Below are 16,779 nucleotides of genomic sequence, written 5' to 3' on the forward strand. Positions count from 1 at the left end.
TGATGCTTGAATCATTTATTTCCAAATTTGTAGTGACAGACATGGGTTTGCAAATTCATTGTGTTACTCCAGTGAATAAAATAAAAGTTTAATGTGGTAAATGTGCGTCACTGTTTTCTTTAGGACCTGTAAGCACACACACATATTCACACATACCTTATGGTTTCAGTTCTTGTAGCAGAGAGCGTTATCGAATCTTTTACATTCAAATACAAACTATCCAACTAAACTAAACTATCCAATGCATTCAGCTTCTGTTACCACTTTTTTTGTTTATCCTTTCTTGACACATTACTTTTGCGACACCAGAAAACTCCTGATTGACCCTTTGAAACCTGAGAAAAATTGGCAACAAGCAATTTAACAAGAATTGACCCCAAAAGGAGCAAGAAATTAAAAAGGTTACGAGAATTGTTTTTGCATAAACTTAAAAAAAGAAGAAAAAAAAAGTAAAAAAAAAAAATAAAAAATTAATATTAATTAATTAATAATAATATATTTTAACATACATTCTTTTTTCACATGATTTTAAATGTATATTAATGATTATTATGACTATATATTTTTTTATTTTTCATTTTTATCACTTACAAATGTCTTGCATTTTAAGGGATATTTCTTGCCTTATTACTTATTGCTTTTTTCCCATGTTCTTCCAAGAAATCAAACCAATGTCCTCATGTTTAAGAGGTTTAAATGCTTATGAAAGGAATCATAATGCAGAACAAAGAAAACTGTTGTCCAGGTTTCAAAGGGTTAAACTTTGTCACTACCTCTTCTCTCTTACCATCTTTGTTTCTCATCACGCATTCCTTTCTGTTACTTCCTCCTTTTCTCCATCCTTCTTTCCTTAACCCTTTTCCATTTCCTTCCTTCACTCGAGCATTGTTTTCTTTGTTCAGAGGGTCTGAATAATCATCCCCAAAAATCCTCCATTAGTCATTTGCTGTAATTACACACATACACGCACACACACAGTCTAGTTCAACTGTAATCCAGCAGCTGAAATTCTGAGCTGCTCACGAGTATGAAATTAACAAAAAGCATTGATTTCTTTGACTAAAACAAGTAAAACACAGATATCTTATTTTAAAAGCGCGTGTAGTTTTAAAACCTGATTTCTATGACACCTTACAATCACATCATATTTCAAAAACCACTTCAGTGAACTGTACAGTCTTCTCGTGTCATAGAGGAGGACTCTTAACACCGATATGGCTTCAGAAAAACTGACATCAAAATAACAAACACATGCTGTTATTATAAAAAGAAAAAAAAACTTTGGGTTTCAGGATTTGCACTTTATAAAATCACGTGTGTCTCGTTCAATAACCCCTAATGCTAATGAAAATCACACTTTTTTCATCAGTTCATGAGTCACTGATGACGATAGTGTCTGTGTGATAAAAACTGGATACTTCTGTCTTCCAGGCAGCCTATTCACATCCAAAACTGTCTCCCTAATTTTCAGTACGAATTCAAGTTTGGCGGAGTGTGACTGACCTTCAGTACTTCAGCGTACAGTCCACCTGTCCTGGTCCTGTATCAGACTGCATCCCTGGTGCTCCTGTTAACACACTGCCATCTGTTGGGAGGAGATGGAGACGCAGCCAAGTCCTTCCTTGACTCATAAACTTTCTGTCTGTTGCGTCCCCAGCGTCATCTGCTGCCTCTCAAAGTCTTCATGATCTCCTTCCAGTTCTCCTTCCTCTCGTTCCAGTTTTTTCCCCTTTTGGCCACTTGGTTGGCTTCATATAATGCTTAACAAATTCAAGTATACATAAGATCAGGAGGCCAACAGTTCTGCTCTTACCACCTCAAAGGAGAAAAGACTTTTTTATCTGCCAGCTCCTCTTCCTCTGTGACACGGAGTCAGTCTGGGTCAGCAGGCCTCCCCAAGGCTACTTTTCAGAGCACACTGTTGACAGTGGACCTGCGTTTGGTTAGACAGTTCTGCTTTTCAAAAGAGTCGGACCTGTTTCTTTAGTTCGTTTTTCTTCCACTGAGCGAGACGATCAAAGGCGGACATGGACATGCCAAAGACTCTGTAGAACTCCTCTGGTGAGAGGTGACGCTGTAAGGAGAGAGGAGAAAGATACATTTAGACAAGGCAAATCAGTGATGACTAGTTAGTTATGAGCCAGTAAAAAGCTTCATGTGAAAATGAAGAAATAATGCCACGTGGCTGCATGCCTCCCAGTCAAGTTGCACTTACTGTTTACATCCATGTCTGTGAAAACATGGACGTTTCTCACACATTTTCCCCTGAAAACAGAGGATCTATACAGCAAAGTTTCAAGGTTGACACCCAAGATTAGTGTCACCAATTCTTCATCTGACCAAACGTCTCCCCCTCTGTTCTTGACTTATGATGTTGAGTAATGGCCAGAGGTGTTTTTGAAGAACGTTACAAAGTCACAGTTGATGTCTGATCTCTCGGAGATAAAATGTCACAAATTCATCCTTATATCCTGTAAGATATTTGTGTGAAATTTGAGTGTATGAATTCTTGATTCATGGCCCAAAACATGTTTAATGAGGTCACCGTGACCTTCACCTTTGACCACCAGATTCTAATCAGTTAATTGTTATTTCAAAGTGGAAGTTTGTGTCAGATTTGGAGATATTGCTTTGAGATGCACTTGAGATATTGCGTTCACAAGAATGAGACAGACATTGTCATAGTGACCTTCACCTTTAAACTTTGACCACCAAAATCTAATCTGCTCATCCTTGAGTCCGCTTGAATGTTTGTGCCAAATTTGAGGACATTCCCTTAAGGCGTTCTTGAGATATCGTATTAACAAAAATGCGTCAGATGGACAGAAAATCCAAAAATCCAACCCAAAAATCACTGAATCTATAGAATAAAATAAACATTTTTAGTCATGGCGCTATGGATAGCATTGTCAGTCTGCCTGTGTTCACATTATACTCTTGTTTGTTTATATAAGACAGTTATTACAGTAGATTTTGTAAGAGTCCTGAGGCAGATCACCTCCAGTCTGGCTCGGTCCACGTCACTCGGAAGACGCTGCTGCCCTCTGACCGACACTATCAGGGCTTCATAGGGGTAGATCTGAAACACACACAGATTAATAAATTTAATCAACTTCTTCAAACAAAAGGCACCATTTAGGCTTTGGCCTACATGTGAATTAAATTGGGTGTCATAAACATATAAATTGTAATTTAACTACATTCAGAAATGTCATAAATTGTTTACCAAGGAAGCTTGTTTGCCTGTTTTTGTTTGGTTTGTTTTAACATGATTTAAATGCATTTTAAAAAATCAGTAAACCAGCTTGCATTTGAATGTTTCAGCACCATGAAAACAGGCAGAAAGGGTTTTATTTATCTCTGTCACTCTCTAGTGGCCAACAGCAGCATCAACAACAATAACAGGCTAAAATAAATTAGAAAAATTGATGCAGTCTCTGTTTGGTTTAGTGTAATTATTCATGCAGATTTAAGTCTTCCCCGGAGGAGGAGATTAGGAAAAATCCAATTTTTGTGCTGACATGGTTCTTGTTTTTCCCCTCTAATAAATAGGGGAGACTTTGAAAAAAAAGTTTATGTGATGAAGTTGTTGGGCTTAGAAAAGAGAGTTTTTTGAGAATTATGTGAAACATGACAAAGTTTAAAGACTGTTGACCCTTTGAATGTTTGAATCTATTTTGTAGGTTATAAATCTGAGCTGGAGAAGTGCATTCAAGCACCTCTTACAACCCATTTCCATTATTATTTAAGTAAGAAATCGATACAGAAAAAAAAAAAGGGCTACAAAAATCCCAGCTCGTGATTCCCCGATGATGGCAGTTGTTGTATGGTAGAATTATGTTTCCCATGTTTCAAATAAAACTGGTGAACACTCTAGTTTTCATGATACTGGAAATATTTTATTCTTCACTATCAATAAAATGAGTCAGTCATTTTTACAAGTGGGTGTTACTGAGTGAGATGAATTCGCCAGTCAATGTGAACTTTAAAGAGGCAACACATCATCCTTATCTGTTGCCCATTGATCCAGACTTTTTCACTCTTGGCTCAGTAACAGTTGTCTAGCGTTTGGCGAGAGTGTCTTACCTTGTATTCTGAAAGAGAAGGAGAAGAGAAAATATCAATATCACTCATGCTAACTGTTGTATTTGTTGGCACCACTCTTTCCTCATTATACACACTCTGAATAACACTCAGTGACATGCACCAGGATGGGAGGTAAATCAGGAGAAAACTAGAAGAACTGGAGATAAGCAGATTTAAACTGCACAATAGGCTTACCTCTGATCTGCCAATTAACTGCATTGCTGCTGTCATACTGGTAATAATCTGCACCCGCACTCCCAGGCTGCAAGAACACAACCAGAGCAGTTGAGCAAACACGGACTGAGAGGATGTACTTCATCATCTTCAAACATTGTGTCTATAAAAAGTTCCATGCTGAAAATGACATATGGCACTTTTTTTCAACTTTCTGTGTTCAATATTTGGTGCTAGAGAACTTGCACTAAAAATGCAATATGTTGCTATATGTCAAGTGTAGACCACACAATGAACATTTCATGTAAATCTATGATGATCAAAGATTTTTGTCACAAAAGGCTTACTTCCTGTTGCCAGTGGGTTGCACTATGACAACGAGTCAATGTTAAGATGTCTTCAGGCCTGGACTCTTACCAAGCATGTGAAGTTTGGCGCCAATGGAAAATGTACATTTGAGTTAAAACAACTTCCTGTTGATTGAAATGTGCGAAGTCCCCACCCAACACCACGCCACAGTAACGTCCATTCATGTAAAACCAAAAACGTTGCTATTAAGCATGGCAAAATAGTTGACTGACTGATTTGTCTGTCATCGTGGCATGAAACAGCAGTTACTTGGTTAAAATAAATGAGTGCCACAGGGGAACTCGATTCACCAATCAGCACCACTGGTGGGATTAACGCCACTGTCAGGTTGTTGTCAAGCCCTGCCAAGTAGCAAACTGGAACCAATATCAACACTGGCAATCGTAAATACAAGATAGATGCTGCTATCGAGGCTGCTCTGAATTGACATGTCTTTTCAGTATCACCCCCCATCATAGATGGCTTTACTTTCTGCTGCTCTGCTCTTAAAACATTAGCAAAACATGTATGCTGGCATGGCTGTGCATCAGAGTGGACTTAAAATGACTTTAGATTCAGGCAGATACTTTGGTCTCTATGGTTACTGATTAGAGAAAATCAGAAATCAGTTAGGGTTGATACAATCCCAGACTAAAGATGGAAATGAAGTGGAAAGAGTTGACAATTCAATAATGCGTTGGCCTCTTGACATTTTGTAGGAGGCGCTATCAAGTCCCCTTGGCCCTCACAAGCACAAAAAAAAGATAAGATTCCAAATTTTGCATTTCTAACGTGTACCAAGTTTCATGAGTTCTCAAGCATCCCTCACACCACAAAAAACACTTCCTGTTTCGTAGCAAATAGTGCATCATCACAGCTATGGCGTCAGATTAAAACTCAAAAGTGTCAGCAGTGAGCATCATCAACATTTTAAGACTTTTCTGAGCAACTTTGAGGAGGATTTCGTTATTAGTTGCTGTCTCAGTCAGCCTCGGGAAGTAAACTGATACAAATGAGTTTCAAAGGATCAGCGACAAATGAAGGACTTTGCTGTAGTTTACGGTTTAGTGAATTGCCATGTCTGTGTTATTCCCTCTCTCAGTCACTCTCACACACACACACACACACACACACACACACACACACACACACACACACACACACACACACACAACCAGTAAGTGTGATAGCTTACCCTGTTTATTCCATTTCTGCCGTAGCCTGGCAACGAGGATGATTTTGCGATGTATGAGTCTGGGAGAACAAACATAAACACATAACCATAAAACAAACATGAAATACGCAAAAATAATAAAAACACTCAGTTTATGAATGATTGCAGTATACTATATCTACATACTGTCTATACACTGACAGCTGCTGAAGGATTATAAGAGGGTTTCTCACATCTTTTTCATGCGGCTCTTGAGAATACCACACTGGGGAAACAGTTTCTCCCACTTGGTAGGAGGATTCAAAAGAATACTGTGACTGTTTTTTAAAGCTCAAGGCTACCACTGCCTCCTGAACACCCACCTGCCAGACTCAACTCCTGACAAATAAAGAAATGTGCCTCAGATCATACACAGATTGGTAAAATCAGATTGATGTTTCAGTCATTTCGATGTGCTGTTTTAACCTCTGGTTAATAAATTTACACCCTAAATACAAACAAAAACGCATCGATTGAGTGGAAATGCTTACATTTTGCTTCGCACTTACACACTGCTGCACCTCTTTAAAATGTTTTATTTTCTTTAATTTCATGCATTTTATACATTCTTTTTTTATCCTTATTTTTATTAGTATTATCTCAATGGGTTTTATTTTCCATCCTATGTTTTCATCACTTTTCATCCTGATTTTTATCTTACTTTTTCTGGTATTATCAAGTGGGTTTGATCCATGTAAAGATGTGTTTTATGTGTTCTGCTCTGATCCTATTTTATTTTTACATACAGGTTTTATAATATCTTGTTTTCTGTGTCTTTTCATATGAAGCACTTGGTGCATGTATTTCATTGTTGTAAAGCACGTCAGGCTGCATTTCTTGTATGAAAAGTGCTATACAAATAAAGTTTATTATTTATACTAAAATACAAAAAACTGCAGAACATCAGCCAGCCACATTGGAGGAATGTAGTATTATTGCTACTTCCCCTAACCTTTTTGTTAATTTAATATGAACACCCTACCACCCATAACAATCATTTTAAAAAAATCTTTCCGCTTGCAGTCACTCCTCCAGCATCTCTCTTGTAACTACCAGCATCTTAAGCATCCTTTGGCAAGCCTTTATTTGTGTTGTGCACTGCTGCAGCGGAGGCAGCAGAGGGCAGTTGAGCCACAGCGATCCTCTAGAGTTATTCTCACTTCTACTATCACTCGCCTCTTCTTTGCTATCTTCGTTTTTTTGGGTTTATCATTCATTCTTCCTCAGTCTTTTGCTCATCTCTTCCCCTCCTCTCCCTCTCTCTCTCCTCTGCTCACTTGCTCTGCCCTCCTATGCCTCTCTTTCTCTCTCTCTCTCTCTTGTTCACGCCAGTGTTGAATTAAATTACACAGTGATGTCAAAGAGCTGGGACGAAACACCATAATGCAGAGGAAAACTGGCCGGTATGCAGAGCTGCTGTACAGCGTGTGTGAGATGCTGAGCTATAATGTGTTTGTCATCTACAACTCTCTCTCTCTCAACAAAGAAATGAGATACAGCCTCATAGATTAGCTTTGGTGTGTGTTTCAGAGATACAGTTGTTCCATCAGTGTTCCCTGTTGCCAAGAAAAACTAAGAGCCTAAGCATCTCATTCATCAATGTCTTTATAGCACAAGTGCTGGCCTATAATCTCTGCTGCCATTCGAATCACAGTCAGGGTTTTGCAGCATTTTGCATAGTTATTGATCAGTTATTATATTCTAATGGCATGACAATGGCATATATGACAGTCTGCATGCAAAAGGATGCAATTTTCTGATGTTCAAAATCATATATGGAGACTATATTGGGATATTATGGAATTAAAATCTACATAGAAGCAATGAAAGAAACAGTTAGAGATCACAGGAAAACTGCACACGTTTTTACAAAATGCATCTGCACGACAGACATTTAAAGGAACAGTGTGTAGATTTTACTGCCCTCTATATGTGAGGATTGCAGATTGTAAACAACTGAAACTTCTTTCATGTTCCAAGCGTCAACTCACAGTTAGAAAAGCTTCAGAGTTCATTGTTTAGAAGGATTTTACCGGGAGCTGCAATAGCTGCACAGGTCTCTTCCTCTCTAAAACAAATGGACCTGGGAGTCTCATTTATGAAACAGTGCATGAAATCCATACTTAAAGTGCACGTATGGACAAAAACTGAAAAGTGTACGCAATTTCCTTATACAAATTCCAAAAAATTTTGAATTATGCAGGCACAGATTAGCCATATCCTGCCCCTACATGTCCACATTTCACTATAAATCGTCAATGCAAAGCACCTCATGAATGTTGATGCATAGAAATGAGCCCTTTTACTAATTCTTTGTGGTAAATCACAGCAAAAGCAGAGTGTCCCTGCAGTATTTACATGATTACAGAATCAGGTTGTTCGCTTCACACCTGTAATCAGACTTCATCTACCACCTCAGCATCTGCGTCATCAACCTCCAATCTCCAAAATTTTTGTCCACATGGTTCAGGGTCTCCCTACATGTGCGCATTGATTTTATGGATCTCAAATTTTGCGTGAGAAGCTGTTCTGCTCATCAGAGACGAACTGCTAGCCCACCACCTGCTAATGTGTGCTCATCTTTTCCTCTGATAATTTAAGATCCAGACGTAGAGGCCGAAATATCCCCAGAGGTCCCTTCCTCTCCAAAACAACAGACTCTGTGATTAAAACAGGTAAAACCACTGCATAGAGCAGTTTCAAGTTACAAATCAGTGTTTCTCCAACGCTGCTCTGAGCCAATATATATCCCCCCGAATCCTACAAACTAGACCCTTAAAGGCCAAATTTAGGTAAAGTGATCTCATAAAACACACCTATCGTTATGATCAAAAGTGTGTAACTGTGGGCTGTGAAACAGATGGCTGAGAGGTTCAGGTCAGCGATCCTGGATCAGTGCTGCTGCTAAAAAAAGCTGCTAAATGGGGACCTAAGTTACAGCACTATTCATCTTCCCATCTGTAACCCAAAAGACAAGAGGAGCGGTGTGTGTGTGTGTGTTCAGCATGTACGTGCGTGTCTGTGCGAGCTGATAACAATCTCCACTTAAAGCTCTGCCGCTGTCACAGCAGAACCGACAGGATGGTGGGGATCAGAGGGAAGACGGACTGCTGTGTAGCCGTCCCCTTGAGATGACCTCAGAGATCAAAACGCACTGATGAGCCACTCACCGCTGTCTGCACTGTAGACGGACCTGGGAGCTGACGACAGAGAGATGAAGGGAGACAGAAAGCAGGTAAAACACACTGAACATTATATTCATTTCATCAGAAATATAACCTGCAAATACAAAATCCCCTACATCAGAAGTTTTGTGTCTTAAGCCCAAAAGCTTTGTAGTCTTAAACAGTTACAATCACCCCACTTCTTAAAGAAGCATAGCAGATGTAAGCACTTCTTGAACACTAGTTTAACCCTTTGAAACCTACACAAATTTGTTTGATTTCTTGCGAGGGAGAGAAGGCAAAGAGCAACCCCAAAAAGTGCTGTGCTTTACATTTTCAACAACATTTTAAATATATAATTTAAAAAAACACAAATTAAGTTTTATGGACATATTTCTTTCTTTTTTTTCCCAATTTCCCTTTGAAATTAAAAAAAATACTATTTTTCATGTCATTTTCTAATCACCTTTTACTAATTTCTTGCAATTTGTAGTGCATTTCTTATCAAATTGCTTACTGCCTTTTCCACATGTTTTTGACACTGCCTTTCTATATATGTATTGTGTATATTTGCAGAAGCCCAGTGGAGATGATGAAGAACATGAAGTTGACATGTGTGCAAGACATTTTTTATTTATGCACATCCATATTACTGTCAGTGCGATTGTGTAAACATGCACAGCATGTGAGACTTTGCTAAGTTAATAAACCTGCCACACAGTATGAGTATGAGGACAAACAGAAAACTGAAATGAGGGAGTAAGTTTTTAGTGGAAGGGAACTAAAGAGGGCCAGCTGTTGTGGGGCATCTATAAAACATCAGCTGTGTGAAGATCTGCCTCTGACAACATCAGCATGCAGACAAATCACCATCACGACCTACACTTCATATAAAATATGAAGCAGCACGGCCAGGCTGCATCCGGGCCACTCATGTTAAAAATGCATATGTTTATGCATCCACCCACTGAACTTTGTAAATTTAATGGACTCTGCAGCAGCTTGAGATTATTTTTCTGAAACACAATTAGGTGCTGGAATCAGAAACATAATGTAGGGAACAGAGCTTTTATTTTGTAAAAAAAAACAAAACAAACTGGTTTTGTTATTATTATTGATGAAATGACAAGACTGACCCAGCTGGCATCAAACAATAAGATGTCAGAAAGATGTTAGACTCACACCAGGCAGATATTAAAATGTGTTTGAAAAACATCATCATCCGTTGTCAGTATTTTATGTCAAATTGACATTGGCATTAGACATCGTCCTGACATTGAACTTTGGTCACCTGATGTTACATCAATGTCTAACATATCAATGCCTAAACATGCTGATGGCCAGATGGAAAGGGTCCAATGCAGCTGTGTGAGACTGCATATATGCAGCAATATTTTAAAAACTAAGTGATAAATTCAGCAATGTCAATTTCAATACTAGCATGCTGATATTTTAGCAGGTACAATGTTCACCATTTTAGTTCAGCATTTTGGCATGCTAATATTTGCTAATTAGCACTAAATGCAAAGTACAGCTGAGTCTGAAGGGATTGTTTTACAGGTATTTGGTCATGAACCAAAGTACTGGACAAAATGAAATGATGAAGTGATGATGATGATGCTGGTCCAAATTTTCATTGCAAGCACTTGATGGTTGTTGAGATATTTCAGTTAAAACCACAAATGTGAACTTCATGGTGGCATTAGAGGAAAAGTCAGGAGGTTATCAAAGTCAGGAGGATCCATCCTCTGAGGACTGTGAATGTCTGTTTAAAATGTGATGGCAATCCATACAATACTTTCTGAGATATTCCACTCTGGACTAAAGCACCAGAGGCACTCTGCTAGTGCAACTAAGTGGACATAGATCCGCTGAGGTAAATGAAACCACCAAGTGTCTATTATTTAGTAAAAGTTCATGTCACTTCTATCAAAATATGGACATACCATTTTGGAGTAAGCCTCCTCTGAAGGATAGATGAGCACTCACACCTCTCAGTTCTTTTCTAATCAGTATAATAACAGCAGACTCTATAAACCCACAGTGATTACGCAGCACCCAACACCCACGTTATCCACACCTCTGTCTGTCTGACCTCCCTGTGCACACAGCTCATTTCCCTCCCTCTCTCTCTCCCTCTCTCTCTCTCTCCACAGCTCTCTGACCCTGATTTACCTCTTGGCTTCATGTCATACATCTTCTCTGAACAGCTCCAAATTGCTTTAGCTTCTCACTGCCTCTCTCTTTTAAATTTAATTCACTCTCTATCTCATTCACTCTCTCTCCTGTTATAACACCCTCTCCTTTTATTCCCATTTGACCTCCACCTAAACACTCTTCCTCTTTCTCTCTCTGAGTCTCTCCATCTTTGTCTCGCCCTTACTCGTGCTGAATGCAATGAGGAATGGGATCAATGGGAGAGTAAACACAGAAGTGAGAATCTCCTCTAACCTTCACCACTGCAGCCCAATCATTACCCTAACTGAAACCTGATCCTAATTTCAGACTTGAACCACAGCCTCAACCCTCATGCAACCTTAGAGAACCAATGTTCACAGATCGTGCATCCTTTGCATTATTGACAACCAATTTTTTAGCCGCACTAACAGCTTTGTGGATGGCAAATTTGGTGTGTCGGCTCACTGCTGTGGTCCAGTTTGAAATATCTCAACAACAACTATTTGTTGGGTTGCTGTGCAATTTACTGAAGGTATTTAGCTATACTTTGCATATAGTGTTAATTATTTAATGACTGTACGCTGATAGAAAAGTTTGTGAAAATGGTAATCACTATACCTGACTAACATAAGCATGTTAGCATGAGTTATGACAGGACATACATTACAGATGACATGCACAGACCAAGTAACTGTCATACACAGTTGTGTTGCAACATGTAGGAAAGAGAGTTCATTTACAAAAACCAACCCTGCCGTCAGATTTCAGAAGTGTTAACACACACACACACACACACACACACACACACACACACACACACACACACACACACACACACACACACACACACACACACACACACACACACACAGGAACTTCAGACTTACAGCCATTAAGGGAGCTGTATCCCAAATTGTTCAGCGCCTCCCTACTGCTACAGCGGGAACTGCGTCTGCTCCCCCACTGGTCATTGTCGTGACAACCTGACCGCGCTTTCATCTCCTCCTTCAGGATCATCCTGCCAATTCCCTGTGGGGAGAGAAGGAAGCGGAGGGAAGGGACAGTGGAGGGAAGAAACAGAAGGATGGGTTAAACAAAGGGACCAGACAGACGGAGCAGTAAGGGTCGGTTGAGTGGGATGGATGCAAGTGTGGATAGACAGTGATGGAATAAAACAGGATGAGACAGAAAAAAGGTGACGGTTGTTGTTTGGATGGATAGAGGGATGAATTTGAGGTGATAGAGGGAGAGATGAGCATCACTCTATCATGTCCAGTGGGTGAGCTTGGAAAGAAGCATTTAATTAAATAGCTCATTAAATATTAACACACACACACTTAAAATATAAAATGGGAGAAGAAGGAAAGCGTCTCCCTTTCTTACCTTGTTTATATTGTGGTTCCATCCATCCTCCTCTCCTCCAGATGAAAACCTCCTCACCCTGGAGACTAGCAAGAGAAGTGGAGGAAATAAAAGACAACTAGATATACCGCAGTGCGTTTGTATGCCTCTGGACAGCAGTAAAGTTGCACTGACAGTTTCCATCCATTTTTTAAAAAGTTTCTAAATTGCGATTAAATGCAGAATTTCTATAGTTAATCGGGAATAATCGCATTTTGAAATTGCATGTTTTCAATTTCATTATTTTACATTACACAACAGCTTTGAAGTCCATATTGACAAGGTAAAGCAATTCTTACCAGATTGTCTTGATTAGGAATCAAATGACAGAAAAAAACTGCATGGGACGAGCATAAAGAAGGCATGTAACCCATTTTCATTCAGATATCTTGAGGTCAGAGGTCAAAGGACCACATAAACGTGTTGTCAAAACGTCACATCCGTGCCACAAGTGGCCACGTCTTTCCAGCTTTATTCTTTACAGAGACCTTGTTTCAGGGCTGTTGTGCTGCGTTCCATTCAAAGTTGTTGATTATGGTGTGATATTCCCGCCTTTAACAGGCAGTGTAAATGCGGCTACAGAGTAAATACAGGTTGCCAAGGGTGTGTGTGTGTGTGTTTGTGTGCAGAAGTGTGTGTTTCAGAACAAAAAGGAGCTGTACCCTTTGGAGAGCCTGTATACGGGTAGTAGTTGGAGTCTGGGTGATAAATGCTGTTGCAGTTGGAGGTGGAGAGGCGACTGGAATTGAAGAGGTTCTCATTGGTTTTACTCTTATTGGCTGTCGGAGAGGCAGATAATTCTGAGGGAGACACGATCAGAGAATGAGAACAAGAAAACGTATTGTGTATTCTTTATCCATACACAATTTGTAAACACAGAACCTTTTTTTCCAGCATTTCTAGGCTGATTTATATGCTTGAAATAAGACGGCACTCAGGGAAAAGTCAACCACAGGGAAAACATGCAAAAACATGTTACAAAAATTGTGGTTGTGTCTTTTGTGTGTGCAGGAGAATCAAGACGGACAAACTAGTGCATTTACTTACAGAGAGGGGAGGGCACAGCAGGGGGTAGGGAGGGAGGAGGAGAAGGCATCAAAAGCAAGGGAACAGAGAACGAAAGGAGGTCAGAGAAAATGCGATGGGATATGATGCACAACTTCCAGTAAGCAAGCAAAGTTGTCAACGGTGATGGCTTTTCTTGTGAGGATGAAAGGATGTAATATCTGAAAGAAAATTGTCAAAGGGGTTTTGCGGCTTTTGTTAGACAATGAAAAAGACGAGTGGGTGACATTTACCAAAGGTCATAATTCAACTGATGCTGTGGACGCATGGATGTGACATTTAGTCTTTGGACAGTCCAAACTTACACTGTACATAAAAAACAATCTGGCTCCTTTTTTGTGACATTTTTCAGGAGGGGCTTATGAGGTCGAGTTAGTCTTTATTTAACGGGGACAAATGCATTCATCATTGTTTCGTGTTAAACATGCAGGACAGACGTTATGCAGACATGTTTTGGGACACAGCACTATCCCACACCTTAATCCTGGGAACATTTTCACATTTATAACACATATTAACTCTGTGAAACCTGAGTTAATTGATTTAATTTCGTTCTAAAACATGGTGAGAAGGCAATTAGGAAGGAAGACATGAACGAAAATTAACTTAAAAAAAAATGGCAAAAAACAAATTAAAAAAAGTTACAAGAAAATTACCTGAAATTGTTTTTAAAAAAAAGTTACAAGAAAAAAAAAAGAACAAGAAAATTAAAAATGGAAAAAGTAATTACACATTTTATTCTGTGAGATAATGTTAAATATAAAACTAATACAATCAAAAATGTATTTTCTGGAAAATGTTCTTTTTTTGGGATAGTTTTCTAATAACCTCCCCCTTTTTTGGGGGGCTTTTTATGCCTTTATCATAGTTACAGATTGACAGGCAGAGCGAGAATGGGGATGACACGCTGCAAAGGACTCAGCCAACATAGGGCACACGCTCTACTCACTGAGCTAGAGGCCGCCCCATAACCTCAGGTCATTTTCCTGTCAACTTTTACTTATTTCTTTCAGTTTGTTCTTGCCAAGTTGGTGTTTGCCTTTTTCTCCATGTTTTCCCCCCAAAGAAATTAAACCAGTTTGCTCAGGTTTCAAAGGGTTAAATAGCTCGTGAAAAGCGTCTGAATGCATCACATGAAAACCAATGACGATCCAGGTTTCAAAGCGTTAAAGAATTAAAGGGCACAAAAAGACAAGCATCTGCAATCATTTCTGCTCTGTACTAATCTCTGCTCTCTCTCAGTTGACCCGTTTGGTAATATAACCAAACATCTCTTTGAAAAATTTGTTTTTGAGCTGCAATAGTCAGGTTTGACTTTGACATACATTATGGTACTAAATATACAGCATATATATATCTAGTTGTGGTAATTTGGCTTAATATGAAAACTGCTCTGTAAATGATTTGTGCTGTAAATTCAAATTCACCGACAGAGCCCAGATCACAGAGTGCATGCTCAGACTGAAGAGAGAGAGGTTTGTCAGCACTTTGTAGCCCAGTGTAAATCATCCAGAGGTGTTTCTGAGGAACTGTAAGTCTGCCGGACCTGCCATCTGAGCACTGATGGATCACCTACACTCTTGAGAGTATTTGGCACTGCTTCTCACAGTTTTACCTTGCCTCTTGAATCACCAATTGAATTTGTAATCTCAACTCTGATGCAGCTACAGCAACCAAGCATTACAGCCTTATACTTATCTAGTTCAGTTTTATCAAAATCACCTTGTACCCCTTTTCTCCAATACTATGGTGTATATGCAGGTTTTTATAATGCGGAGAAATCCACAAAGAAAAATGCAATAAATTTGTTTTCCATTACAGTCACAAATGTGACGATAAACTGGTTAGTAAACAGCGGAAAGCAGCATGGAGCCCAGTGAAAAAGTTATGCTTAGTAATTCTCTTTTAATATCCGTTACTTATTCAATCACTAATTCAAACTTGGTGCTGACTAATTTAGAGCTGCTTGCACTGTGCTGTTTAGATGGAGATGAACAGTATTTATGGGGGTGTGTCACTAGAAATACAAGTGATTATTACTGTCATTTGATCTGGAAATTAATGCCGATCGTAACTTTCCCACTACAGAAAAAGCCAGTGTTTGTGAGTGTTAGTGTGTTTTTTGTGAAGTGGAAAAGCAGCTTTACTGTTCCTGTTCTTCAACTGTTTGAATCTCTCCTTCTTCTCATTTTTCCACAGCTGGAATGCATTTTGCAAAAGTTAAAACCTTCTGCAGCAAATAGTTTCCGACCCCAGTGAGTAGAGCACAGACAAAATCTGAAGGTTGGTTATCTTTTTTTAAATTGTAACCTTTAGTTAATGTAACCTTTATTTTACCAGGTTGGTCCCATAGAGATTAATAATCTCTTTTTCCAAACCCAAAGGAAGACAAAATACAATTCACAAGCACTAAAATTAGCATTAAAAGAGAACTATCTATTAGTCAAAGGAGAACTATTCTGGGAGTCAGGCAGGCTAAAAACACTGACATCCTATAGAATCTGCTCCTAAGTCTTTTATTTTAGATTTAAAAACATTTATCGACACCAGCTCCTTGAGTTTCAAGTCATTCTGCAACAAATTCCAGAACGGAGGGTGCAAAACACCCAAAAAGCCCTGTTCCCAATTTCTGTCCGAGCACTTGGAACTGAGAGCATAAAGAGGTCCTGAGAGTACTGTCCAGCACTGTCTGGTTACCAGACAACAGAGTTTAAGATGTTTGGACACTAGAATCTGTGTTCACATTATCCAATGGCAGTGGTAAACTCCTGCTGCACCAGCTAAGGAAATGCTTTGACATCCTCTCGCTACTTTCCTTTGAGTGAAGTTGTAGAGGAGGACTGAATGTCATCAGAAACACCAGATGTGAGACAGATCTTTTCTAAAACTGATTCATTAGTCAGAGAAAGAGAAGCATGCATAATACTGAGCGTGCACTGACAGGTAGACAGCCTGACAAAAGCTATAAAAAGCACAGCATTGTGAGGAATCGACTAACCTTGTCGTTTATAGATGGGGGGTTTCCTGTAGATGTTGGTTTCCTCAGAAGCTGAGAACAGAAACGAAAGAATGAGTCTGAGAAGCAAAGGGAAGAGGGAGAGGAGAGGAGTCTGGATTCCCTTCCCGTCCCACCAGTTTAGTTGTATACAT

General features: G+C 39.3%; 1 protein-coding gene across 4 annotated transcripts in view; it reads right to left on the reverse strand.

Annotated features, from left to right (window-relative positions):
- Window positions 1-16,779, reverse strand: part of LOC121953079 (actin-binding LIM protein 3-like) — a 54,958-nt gene continuing 38,179 nt past the window's right edge. For 2 of the 4 annotated variants that reach the window (XR_015778914.1, XR_015778912.1), the window contains 9 exons: window positions 16,628-16,678; window positions 13,227-13,343; window positions 12,547-12,611; window positions 12,051-12,192; window positions 8,992-9,021; window positions 5,804-5,862; window positions 4,282-4,348; window positions 2,999-4,094; window positions 1-2,074 (listed from right to left, as the gene is read on the reverse strand). Coding sequence is in view for 1 of the 4 variants with exons in the window: in XM_088088432.1 (XP_087944558.1) it covers window positions 1,961-2,074; window positions 2,999-3,079; window positions 4,087-4,094; window positions 4,282-4,348; window positions 5,804-5,862; window positions 8,992-9,021; window positions 12,051-12,192; window positions 12,547-12,611; window positions 13,227-13,364; window positions 16,628-16,678 (755 nt within the window). In the remaining 3 variants the exon portion in view is untranslated. Of the gene's footprint in view, window positions 2,075-2,998; window positions 4,095-4,281; window positions 4,349-5,803; window positions 5,863-8,991; window positions 9,022-12,050; window positions 12,193-12,546; window positions 12,612-13,226; window positions 13,365-16,627; window positions 16,679-16,779 lie in introns of all 4 variants that reach the window. The other 2 variants (XM_088088432.1, XR_015778913.1) reach the window with 2 other exon arrangements.

Source organism: Plectropomus leopardus, chromosome 15 (assembly GCF_026936395.1).
Source record: "Plectropomus leopardus strain MGB_pleo_1.0 chromosome 15, ASM2693639v1, whole genome shotgun sequence".
In the NCBI taxonomy this organism is placed as follows: domain Eukaryota; kingdom Metazoa; phylum Chordata; class Actinopteri; order Perciformes; family Serranidae; genus Plectropomus; species Plectropomus leopardus.